This window comes from Hemitrygon akajei, chromosome 8, assembly GCF_048418815.1.
Source record: "Hemitrygon akajei chromosome 8, sHemAka1.3, whole genome shotgun sequence".
NCBI classification, from domain to species: domain Eukaryota; kingdom Metazoa; phylum Chordata; class Chondrichthyes; order Myliobatiformes; family Dasyatidae; genus Hemitrygon; species Hemitrygon akajei.
The window spans coordinates 34,240,973-34,254,008 of NC_133131.1; the positions used below are offsets into that span (position 1 = coordinate 34,240,973).

Sequence of the window (13,036 nt, forward strand, 5' to 3'; positions counted from 1 at the left end):
TTCCTGAATCACTGAGTGTGTGCCTTCAGGCTTCTGTACCTCCTACCTGATGGTAACAGTGAGAAAAGGGCATGCCTTGGGTGCTGGAGGTCCTTAATAATGGATGCTGCCTTTCTGAAACACCACTCCTTAAAGATGTCCTGGGTACTTTGTAGGCTAGTGCCCAAGGTGGAGCTGACTAGATTTACAACCTTCTGTAGCTTCTTTTGGTCCTGCGCAGTAGCCCCTCCATACCAGACAGTGATGCAGCCTGTCAGAATGCTCTCCACGGTACAACGATAGAGGTTTTTAGGTGTATTTGTTGACATGCCAAATCCCTTCAAACTCCTAATAAATTATAGCCACTGTCTTGCCTTCTTTATGACTACATCAATATGTTGGGACCAGGTTAGATCCTCAGAGATCTTGACACCCAGGAACTTGGAAGCTGCTCACTCTCTCCACTTCTGATCCCTCTATGAGGATTGATATGCTCCTTCGTCATACCCTTCCTAAAGTTCACAATCAGCTCTTTTGTCTTACTGACGTTGAATGCCAGGTTGTTGCTATGGCACCACTCCACTAATTGGCACATTTCTCTCCTGTACGCCCTCTCGTCACCACCTAAGATTCTACCAACAATGGCTGTATCGTCAGCAAACTTGCAGATGATATTTGAGTTATGCCTAGCCACACAGTCATGTGTATATAGAGAGTAGAGCAGTGAGCTAAGCACACACTCCTGAGGTGCGCCAGTGTTGATCGTCAGCGAGGAGGAGATGTTATCACCAATCTGCACAGACTGTGGTCTTCCAGTTAGGAAGCTGAGGATCCAATTGCAGAGTGAGGTACAGAGGCCCAGGTTCTGCAACTTCTCAATCAGGATTGTAGGAATGATGGTACTAAATGCTGAGCTGTAGTCGACGAACAGCAGCCTGATGTAGGTGCTTGTGTTATTGGAACTGCCTTACTACTAAAGGATTAGGTAAGGGGATTTTTTTTTTGAAATTGTATCCAGGAACGTTTTCTGAAGCAATATATAGGTGACCCTACCAGAAATGGGGCCAAATTCAACCTCCTCTTAGAAAATGAAACAAATGATTGACCTATTACTTTGGTACAGTAACCACTGATACCCTCAGCTGGTTGGGGTCGACCATAGATATTGCATCCTAACTGCCAGGGCAGTAAGATATGGGAAGCTAGCTGCCGCACATGCAGCAAGCTCCTCCTCCCCACACAGCCGATGAATCCAAAGGAAAAGCAGAGACCAGTACAGTTTGGCACAGCGGTGTCACAGGAGTTGCCAATCAGCACTGAACTCAATGTAAGACTACATTAAGGACACCAGCTCCAGATTTTTCCTAGGGGTTTACTTCTGAAAAGTCTTCCCCATGAGAGGGTACAGCCACAGGGCAGTGATGGTCTGAGATCAGAGTTTTCCTTCTGCCAGATCAGCTGCCAACCACAGCTGACAAGACGTAACAGCCCGAAGTTTCTGGTTTTAAAGTGCCAGTAACTCGCCTTTGCCTCTTCTCCCACCAGTAGAAACAGCAACGCTGGGCTCAGTAGCTAAGCCACATAGGAAGACCAGGAGTTGGACTTGGCTGTTAGAGGCTATTTCAGACACACGCCATTGAAAATCTTTAATAGTGGAAGCTTACCTCCCCCCCCACCCCCAGCTGTGACAACCTTAAGGAACCACAATTCAACATATTCACGGAGAAAGATCGGACTGGTTTGCAAGTTAAATTGCTAAATTAGGGGAAGGTTAATTTGATGACATGAAACAGGAACACTCTAATGTTAATTAGGAGAGGCTGTTTGCAGGTAAAGGGGCATCTAGCAAATGGAAGACTTAAGTAAAATAGGAAAACTTAAGATCCAGCATGCTTCTGTTAGAGAGGGCAAGACTGTCAAGATTAGAGAAACTTGGTTGACAAGGGATATTAAGGGTCTTGTTAGAAAAAAGGAGCCAAGTGGATTCAGACTCAAGGAGTCATTCAGCCCAATGCAACCATGCCAGCCAAATTGCCTCGCCACATCCCATCCCCCTAAACCACCCCTTTCCATGTACCCGTCAAAATGTCTTTAGAACATTGTAAATGTATCTTTCTCCTCTGGTAGCTTAGCTCACATGCCCACCACTTTGCATGGAAAATCTTGTCCTCCATATTCCCTGTAATCATTCTCTTCCTCACCTTAAACTTATGTACATTAAATCTAAAATTAAAAGGATAGGTGTAGGTGAGAGGGAGAACATTTAAGAGGATCTGAGAGGTAAATTATTCTCACAAAGTGTAGGTAGTATCTGGAATGAAATGATAAAGCCAAGAACTGCAACAACATTTATGAGATGGAACACACACAAATATGCAACATCTGCTGATTTTCTCTTACTTGTGATTGAACATTTAGGAGGTAATTGAACATAAAGGTACTTGACTGAAGCATGAGGTGATATGGAATTAATGGAGGCGAGTGAGATTAGTATAGAGAGGCACAATCATCAACAAAGATGTGGTAGATTAAAGGCCCTATTTTAATACAAGGCAACTCTAAAATAACAACTCTAAGTTACTATGTAACATTCAATGAAGTGCCCCAAAGTAAAATGTTTAAAAACATCTTTTTGGGATGTGGTCAATGAGCAGAACAATTCAGCTCTGTAAGATCACTGCCATTAAACTTTAGCTCAACACTTCTCTCCACAGAAGCTGGTGGCCGGCATTTTACATTTTATTTTAGTACTAATTAAATAGCTTACTCTACCTGCCTTACATGTAATTACCGTACCACCCTCTTGTTTAACTTCAAAGCTTGTTACGTCAAAGCAGGTAGATCTTTCTTATTCCTTAACATTGTGTCAAAAGCCACAATTTAGTGAAGCAAGGTAACACTATCTAAAGCATATGCTAGAACATTAAAGCACGTACACTGGCATCAGATAACTCACAAAATGACCTGATTTATATACTTAGCACAAGACTAAAATGTTAATAATTAGTAAAATTTAACATATTTGTAGTTGGTACCTTAATGCCGAGTTCAAAGGAGCATTTTGTCCCCCTTACAAATACAATGGAATGCACACTAAACCAGTTTGCTGTAATGAAATAAAAAGCAAACCTCACATACTAGCTGGAGTATGTAATCTAGATTAAAATTTCAGCTCTGTCCAATTTCAGCTATAGGATCAACAGCCACACTTTGTTGATTTCTACTCCATGGGAACTTTCCTCCAACCTTTCAGATACTGGCCAAAATGCAATGAAATTCCAGAAGACATTTGGATCCACACATTATAATTATTTGGCAACCACACCGCAGAACATCAAATCATAAACTTATACAAATACAAAGGCAGTTTACTTACAGTGTTGTAGTGATTTGTGTAAACAGAATTGCCCAATCCAAATACTGCATATCTCAAGCCTTTGAGGTAAGTTTTGCCGTATCTAAAGTCATGCGTTGCCTCTTCCAACCACTTACAGAACCAGGCTGCACTTTCTGTCGGTTGCCCATCAGTGTATGTGGAAACCATGAATATGCACAGAGTTTTATTAGAAATCTGAACATACAAAAAAAATTAAACATTTTTGTAAAATCAGCCTCAGCTCCTGTATCATTCTCCTCAGATATCACTCTGTATAAAGACAATTGTATATTCATTAACATATTAAGATCATTCAACAAAATTCAGGTCTGTATATGATACCAGATTAAATAACACAAGTATTTCTGTAAAGACAACAACCTAGACTTGTATTTCAAACATCTCAGAGCAGATTTTAGAAATATTGCAAAATACTCAATTAAAATATGGGGTGCTACAACAAAACTCTGTAACATGCAAAAATACAGCAAATCAAGTCAAGTTGTTTGATGCAAGTATTAAAATTTAAAATCAAGAATTAAAAGCAATGAAGGTAATCTTTTTGAAGAACTTCTGGATTGTTGTTGCTACATACTGTATTAATATAAATACAGCTAATATAGATAGATAGATAGATAGATAGATAGATAGATAGATAGATAGATACTTTATTCATCCCCATGGGGAAATTCAACATTTTTTCCAATGTCCCATACACTTATTGTAGCAAAACTAATTACATACAATACTTAACTCAGTAAAAATATGATATGCATCTAAAATCACCCTCTCAAAAAGCATTAATAATAGCTTTTAAAAAGTTCTTAAGTAGTTTACTTAAATACATTGAGTCCTAACCCCGGCACTTTAACATATCTTACTCCTGGCGGTTGAATTGTAAAGCCGAATGGCATTGGGGAGTATTGATCTCTTCATCCTGTCTGAGGAGCATTGCATCGATAGCAACCTGTCGCTGAAACTGCTTCTCTGTCTCTGGATAGCTATGTAGAGGATGTTAGTATTTCTCAAACGCGAACTACTGAAAGGCGGGAGCTTGCCTTTAATCCTAAGAAAAAGAACTGCACCATAACAGAATATACACAGTAGCAGTTAGTGTAACAGTCTGCAGCACCAGCAAAGGATAGATCAGGGTTCAATTCCCACTACTGTCTGCAAGGCGTTTGGATGCTCTCCCCGTGGCCTCTTGGGTTTTCTCCCGCATTCTAAAAAGGCGTATGGGTTAGGATCAGTAGGTTGTCAGTGTGCTGTGTTGGTGTCGGAAGCATGTTGATACTTGAGAGTACCCACCCCACATCTCTGGACCGTGTTGGCTGTTGACGCAAACAATGCATTACGCTAAATCTTTCAGTGCTTCCATATAAATGTGACAAATAAAGCTAATATAATCTTATTTCATAGTATTAGATAACATTTCTGTGCTGGAAACTAAGTGTCACAAACAGGTCTAAAACCCTTTCACCATTAGGATACTAGATTCAAATCTAACTTAGTGGGTTTAAAATCTCCTGTGTGCTGTCTCAAAGTGTCTTATCTGAAGAAACCCCAATCCAGTTCCTAGAGCAAATAAATCATCTTTAAAACAGTACTAATTACCCATATGATTCAGACGTGTATAGGATATATAGGAAAATAAAACACTCTTTCTAGTGGAACAGGAAATTTACTTGGGTTTGGGTCTTCCATGGTGTTAGAATTCTACTCCTACACATGAAACAGCAAACCATCTGACAGACTATATATCCACTTCCATGAATAATACTTATCCCCTTTCATTATCAGCAGTATAAAAACTGACCCATTAAAATAACTAACCTCATTCACCAGGTTATCGTCAGGATCATACTCCTTCAGATCAATAACTTCCACAGCTAATCCAACTTTCTGTATGGCATCTGCAAGAATGTTGGCAAACCCCTAGAATGAAAGAATTTAAAAACAAAATTGGTATTCAAAATGCTGCCTGTCCTATATTAGCACGATGCAATTTGGTTACAGCAGCTTCAGCTCAGATCCAACTCATTGCGGTGTCCAAATGTTTATCTTTCACTTTACAAATCACCTGCTTCCGTGATTCAATTCAAATTCAAATCAGAAATCTGAACCAAACTATGGACAAATCCACATGTAAAGTTTCAATTCTATGATATCGCATACACAGTCTTACAGGAAAGAATGTAAGGGAATAACAAAGATCTGAACTCAGAAGGCATACTTAGAGAAAAAGTTTCAGAAATTTTTTTTGAAACTGGGAGCATATGTAGTGGAGCAAAGAAAAGAAGATAAATAGAATGGGAAAACCTACAAAACAGTGCATATAGCGCAGTCCATCATGGTAAAGCTCTCCCCACCACTGAGTACATCTACCACCCGTTTGTTTATTGCAGCCATACCAGAAGACAGAGACGATACAGTGTTACCATTGTCAGGCTCGACCAAGATACATGATTGCGTGTCATCTATGGAAATCAAGTTTATGCTCTCTAATGATGGAGTATGTATGAGGAAAAGAGTAGGGGACCAAGGTAGCTTCCCTGAGCAACACTAAATGGTACATCACAGCTCTTAGAAAAATGGTCTCTAAGATCAAAAAAAACTCTCCAGGTGAAACCAATTAAGGACACAATCAGAGAGCCAACCCAGTTCTCAAAGCAATCTTGGCGATTATAAAAAATAAGTGGTTAATCAGCATTTCAAATTTAGCTTTAAACTGCAACCATCATATTTTCAAATATTTTTTCTTTGTTATCTGTCAATCTGAGATTTAAAATAAAATTCTTTTAGCCCAGTTTACCTACTGGACATTTCCTAAACCACAAGAGCAAGATATGGTGGTACTATCCTGCAAATTAATGATACTATGGATTAAGATGATCCTTAAAAAGTCATAACAAACTACTAAGACAACCTAAGATATTCTTTAGCAAACAGTTCTGTAAATCAATGTCTTAAAGTCAGATTGAAATGTTTCTGGTTATAATAAGACCCACACATCTTTCAATTCCTTGATATTGCATAAACAGGCTAGCTTTTGGTCTGTCAATAATGGTATCCCAAAACAATAGAGCGGACTGTGACATATATCTGATTACCATTACCGCTGAACAATATCAACTCAGTATCATTCATTGCCATTTGCATGAAACTGTCAAGACTAACAACTATAAAATGAATTTCAATATTTTAAAAAATGTTGCATAACAGCATATAAATAGAATGGTAATTCTTGTTTCAATGTTATGATATACTGCTAGGAACGGCAATACAAATGTATACAACTTCGTGCAATATATCAAATTAGATCATTTAAAACAGTATCGTTTATTTAATATTCTTTCACAAGAGCACTTATGTCCATCCAAACTGTCCTTGCACTAGGTGGATTTTCGGTTCTTCTCAGATGCCAGTTAAGTCAAATCAAATACTTTGGGTTTGGAGTCACAAAGGCCAGATCAGCCTATTTTATGAAAGAGCCCAGGTTACTCAGAGGCATTTCAGTAGATTCATGGTCACTATTATTTATCCCGTATTTAAACTCCAAAATCTATGCTAGAATTTGAAGTCATATCTCCAGATTATTTGAAGGTAAGATTTTAAATGATTTAACAACCACAATGTGTCCGTATAACACACATAAGCTAATTTTGTCAGTTGTGGACATTTTAAAATAAAATTATGAAACTTTAAAACACATTATCAAACTAAGAGGCAAACTCTAAAGTAAGAATATATGCATTAATTTGTTTAAGAGATAAAAATATAACCTTCTCTATTTTCTGCCTTCCGCAGGGATCGCTCCCTACACGACTCCGTTGTCCATTCCTTCCACCTCACTTATCTCCCTCCTGGCACTTACCCTTACAAGCAGAACAAGTGTACACCTCCTCCTTCATAATCATTCAGGGCCCCAAACATTCCTTCCTAGTGACATGACACCACCTGTGAGTCTGTTGGGGGACATCTACTAACCCGGTACGGCCTCCTGTACCTCAGTGAGACCCGACATAGATTGAGAGACCACTTCACCAAGCACCTACACTCCGGCTGTCAAAAAAAGCAGGATCTCCCAGTGACTACCCATTCTAATTCTACTTCCCATTCCCATTCTGACATGTTAGTCCTCTGCTGCTGCAATGAGGCAACGCTCAGGTTGGAGGAGCAACACCTTATATTCCGTCTGGGCAACCACCAAGCTGATACCCTGCCCCTTCACTATTCCCTATTTCCTGTCTCACCTCACCTCCTTACCTGCCCAACACCTCTCCTGGGGCTCCTCCCCCTCTCTTTCTTCCATGGCCTTCCGCCCTCTCCTATCAGATTCCTCCTTCTCCAGCCCTTTATCTCTTTCACCATTCGACTTCCCAGCTCTCTACTTCACCCCTCCCCCTCTCTCGGTTTCACCTAGTTGGTATTTCTTCCTCCACTCCTCCCACCTTTTTATTCTGACCTCTCATCTTTTTTCTCCAGTCCTGATGAAGGGTCTCAGCCCGAAAAGTCGACTGTTTACTCTTTTACATAGATACTGCCTGACCTGTTGAGTTCCTCCAGCATCTTGTGAGCGTTGCTTGGATTTCCAGCATCTACAGATTTTCTTTTGTTTGTGAACCTTCCTAATTCTTGCAAGTTGCATCAACTTCCACATCAATCTTTTCCCAACTTAATCCAACACAAAATGCACCCAGATCAAGCACATACCTTTGCAGTACCAGTCTGAGAACCAAAGAAAATCTTCACACCAGCAACATGGATTTCTTTTTCTTCTTGGACTACATGTCCATTTTGAATCAATTCTTTGGGTACATTTGAAGTTAAGACTTCTTTTACTACTTCTTTCTGCTGCTCAAAAAAAGTGTCAAAAATAAGCCAGTTTCATATTAATACCACAACTCTACACAATATAAACCAGTCCACTTCTCAGAAAAAAATTGCAAGTAGTTAAAATAGACAGGATCTTTTATTTTTAAAACTGATTAAAAAAAACAATTAAGGAGTTGCACCATACTGTATTGTTTCTAATTGTCGTTTAACATGCAATTTTTAAAGTGGCTTGACTTTCAGACAAATATATGTGCTAAAGATTTATTAGTTTAACAATTAAAAAGCTTAAAAGTTGCAATTCTATTTTCATCCTTCAAGCAACAAATATGGTTTTCATATACAGTGGATTATGATTAATTGGTCCATCAGTTAATCAGGACTGCCACTTATTTGGGACATCTCTTAAAGAACAAGAACTCATTGAGAAAATAACTGGGATTCCCTTTGTTTATTTAGGACACTATGCAGCTTAATAGGGACAGAAACTGTTACCGAATAGCTTCTAACCAACGCCTGTTGCATGAATTCATGTGGCCGTTAGACACTATACCATGCTTAGAGCAAACAAGTTTTTTTAAAAATAGTGTTATTTGTCAAATCAAGTCGCTTTTATTGTCATTCCAACCATAACTGCTAGTACAGTACACAGTAAAAATGAAACAATCCATGATGCTGTGCATTTGTATGCATTTATGTTCAAAATGAGGTAATTTTTGTAACTGATAATTGGCCGAAAATAAACAGTAAGACAATTAGAAACATTTTGCTCACTGCAGCTCAAGCATTCAGGCTTGGAGATGATATACGAAAAATTTGAAGGCATCGACAGTCATCTTGAACATTACAATAAAAATGAAAATTTAGAAGCTGCAATTGTCAAAAGCATTGTATGAAGGCAGTCCATTATGTGCACAAGGTGTCTGTGCTAATTATGTTCATTTACAATCAATCAAAAGAATATGGCAGCATGTTGGCTGTCCGTCATATCCAACGATGCCAATGTATGCGGGAGAGTTTTTAAAGTAGAAAAACTGTTGCATTGGGACAGTTCCTCTCTCTTGACCTCCAGAAGTCCGGGTCCAGTAGAACGAGTAGTCATCACAATCTGCAATCTTCCTTGGTTGAAGTGGATAACCATGACTTCTTCTGTGCCTTATCATCCCCTTCGCTCTCCACAAACTGTTGAAGAACCACCTTCATGTCCATTATATTTCACTGTTGATCTCATCCGCACAGTCCACCAGAGCTGACTTCACATTCTAGGACAGACATGTCCCTATTCCACTGGGGTAAGCAGCCTGCCAGCTACCCTCTCCTGGTTTAGCCTGCCTTTCAAAACGGTGTATCAGGGAGTTGCCACTGTCACATGCAAACATACTTGGAGCCAAGTGTGAGAGCTGAGTGTTTGGTGAGAACCAAAAGTGAGTGAGCTGTCCCACATTGGACACAAGAAGCCCCTTCACCAGAGGTGCTACCTCTCTCTGAACACCCCATACACCAGATGAATTCCTCCAGCAATAACTATTAGCAACTAATACACAGTATTATAGTACTGTAATAACATTGGCAGTGTTCTAATTTGTTCTATATTTCATTTAAATGCATAATTTGTTACTCAGTTAAATGATAGCTTGTCTTTTAAAAAACCTTTTTAACGATTTCCATGAAACTTCAGCTAACTGGGGCAGCCACTTAATTGAGCCAAAATGTACTGGTCCTGATGTGTCCCAATTAAGCGGAATCCACTGTGTTCATGGCCAAGAGGCAAGAACCACTCCAATTTTCACTCAGCCCACTGACACATTCCACTAATGAGGAAATGTCAAGCATTCATTCAGCACCTCACAAGTGAGGTCAATACCGCGGCAGAGTGGCTTTCAAAATTACACCTCATTACTTCCATGTTCTAATACAAGCAGGATAACTACTGAACTTACTACACTTATTACCTTGTTATTGGCCTTAGCCAGGAACTCAAAAATTGCCCAAATTCCCACGGCAACAGCAATAGAAGAGTAGATGTAGTATCTAATGTGCCACAACGACAACGCATAATTCTGGAAGGAGTTCCACATCTCACTGATGTAGACTGGAAAGTGAGAAAATAAACCTCAGTGTCAAAACTTCTAATTTGCATTCATTTTTCCCTGATTGATTGTCTTTCCTTCACTCACTGCCTCAAATTTAAAATTTTCAGCTTCCAGACTTCTGCATTATTGCAGGTTATGTTTTCAAACATGACGCTCTGCACCTTCTGTCAGCAGACATTAAAAGCTGTATGTCCTTACTCAAATAGAAGTAGTTTTCCAATGTTCTATCCAACATATTTTGTTTTGATGTTTGTTGGCAGTAATGACTGCCACACATCACTTGTCCTATCTTAAAGATGTCCTAGAGTTGTTCTCTCACATTCTCTCCCTGAATCTCATTTTGTTTTTTAAACATAAGAGATTCTGCAGATGCTGCAAATCTAGAGCAACTCACACAAAGTGCTGGAAGAACTCAGCAAGTCCGACAGCATCTATGAAGGAGAATAAACAGTCTATGTTTCAGGCCAAGACCCTTCACCAGGACAGAAAAGGAAGAGTAAAAACCAAAATAAGAAGGTGGGAGGAGGGGAAAGTACAGCTAGCAGGTGAGGGGGAGAGAGGGGATGGGGGAAGGTGAGTGGGAGAGAAGGGATGGAGTAAGAAGCTGGGAGATAAAAGGTGGAATCCCCTCCATAGATGCCGCCTGACTTGCTAAGTGCCTCCATCATTTTGTTTGTTGCTTTTATTTTTGTCTTAACTCTTTTCCCCTCCTTGAACAAAACTTATCCCACAGAGCATTCATTTGGACATTACTTTTTTTTGCTTGCTATCCATTCAAGTCACCTCTGAAATGCTGGAGGATACTGCTACAGATGTTAGATTAATTCATACTTTGTTTATTCATTCAAGTTGCTACTGAGATAAGATCTCACAAAAGTTTATAAACAATTAGATTGTATAGAATTAGAGAAGCCTGAACAATAAAAGGACATCAATGTAGAAAAAAATGGGTCATAGATCCACACTAATGATGGGCAAATTAAGGACCAATTATCAAGAACACCAAACAAAAAAAAATCAAAGACTTAGACATGGGTTTTAAAATAAGGGCAATGTAATTCGAAAGTATACTAAATTTAGTTAAAAAAAGGAAGTGGTGATTTTGTGTGGATAGATGGACAGGGCAAAATGCAAAATATATTTATTAAATCTACGTTTCTTTGTTAAACACTAGCTTTCAAGATTAGGTCCGCGCCTGTATCCAATGGTGAAGTTCGGCGCTCAGTCCGCGGGAGGAGGATCAGGCACGACCGACACTGATGTAGACCTCAATCAAACGATTCACAGACAAGATAATCTCCACTAGTAACTTCAGACGAAGGTTGTGGAAGGCTCACCGTCACCACGTTGTTCCCCGCACACCGGCCCGGGACGGCAGAGCGCCAATAACACAACGACCATCAGCGCCCGCATGGCAATCCGCTTCCTACCCGGCGAGTGAACAGGAGCCTCGGGTACGGCAGAGAAACGCGGTCCCACTGCTCGCCCAGCGGGCAAACAGGAGCCTCAGAGACGACAGAAGGATGTGATCCTGCTCCTCACAACTCTCCCAGCACCGCCATTGCTCAACGCAGAGGGTGCCGGGATTCAACCAACTTTATTCACACTGACTTCCGTCCTTCGCCGGCAGTGAGTGAGGCTTTCCCTGTCTCACCTCCATCCCGTAGGATGGAGATATTATCCCCAGTGCCCGCCGCCCTCGGGACGGCTGTGATGAGGAGGAAACGTTCACCCACCTCAAGGCTACAAAGACCTGAATCTGATGAAGAGCCTCGGAAACGTTGACCCTTTATCTCTTTCCATAGATGCTGCCTGACCTGCTAAGTTCCTCCAGCATTGTGCATATGTTACTCCGAGTTTGATCCTGACCTGGACTGTTCTCGGTGTCAGGTCTATTCATCTGTCCCTCTGACTTGGCGATTTCTATTAGAAATTCTAATTTCCACAAAGTCGTACAGTTTTGTTAATTGGCTACTGGAAAGCGTCAGAAAGGTTGACAGGTGGCAGAATCCCTGTAGAGGGGGAAAATAATAGGCATGGGAGACAGAATAAGTTATATTTTGGTGGGAACAAGGCTGATGAGAATGCTGTGGGATATGGCCCAGCATTACCTCAGTGGACTGAATGGCCTCCTACTTTGTCATCGGGTAATTTGAGAAAAGTGAAGTGACAGAATTTTGAACGAGTTGGGATTTGGAGAAATGTTTAAAGGAGTAACTTTCAGTTTCTTCTCCAAAGCACTTAATACGTTATCTCTTGGAAATCCAGTCAAATCTGGTTTTGCAGTCATTTCAGTCAGGTTGTCCTGTGGCTGTATGGTTTTAACTTCAACACTAATATTCTTAAATTAATGAAAGTCACATATATTTTTGTAACAGTGATCATGTGAGCTATTAACCTCTCTGCAATATATATTTAGGCTCAATAGGTCGAATTTTTAAATCATTTACCGTGCCTCAAAGATAAAACTTCAAATACAGCTGCTGAAGTTGGTAGTTACTTTTTGGCCTTATAGTGCTAGGAAATTTGCTGTGGATGTGATGCACCATCAATAACTCTCGGAGACGGGAGGTGAACGATAGGCTTTTATTAGCAGCAAAAGGGACACAGCATCTCGGAAACTGAGGGAGGAGACAAGGGTCTGTGAGAGGAGCCACAGGAGCAGTCAGCAGAGGGGCGTGTCCAGACAGGTATACATAGTTTACCACAGGATGACAAGCTGAGTGTGCAACAACATTCATGTATCCGGGACAAC

The 13,036-nt window shown here is 40.2% G+C and overlaps 1 protein-coding gene across 2 annotated transcripts in view; it reads right to left on the bottom strand.

Moving 5' to 3' along the window:
- Window positions 1-11,947, bottom strand: part of tyw1 (tRNA-yW synthesizing protein 1 homolog (S. cerevisiae)) — a 179,848-nt gene extending 167,901 nt beyond the window's left edge. The window contains exons 1-5 of one of the 2 annotated variants that reach the window (XM_073053571.1): window positions 11,619-11,947; window positions 10,141-10,280; window positions 8,069-8,209; window positions 5,189-5,290; window positions 3,356-3,550 (exon numbers count right to left, since the gene is read on the bottom strand). In XM_073053571.1, the coding sequence (XP_072909672.1) occupies window positions 3,356-3,550; window positions 5,189-5,290; window positions 8,069-8,209; window positions 10,141-10,280; window positions 11,619-11,694 (654 nt within the window). In that variant the 5' untranslated portion in view covers window positions 11,695-11,947. The remainder of the gene's footprint in view (window positions 1-3,355; window positions 3,551-5,188; window positions 5,291-8,068; window positions 8,210-10,140; window positions 10,281-11,618) is intronic. The other variant, XM_073053572.1, reaches the window with a different exon arrangement.
- Between the last annotated feature and the right edge of the window lie 1,089 nt (window positions 11,948-13,036).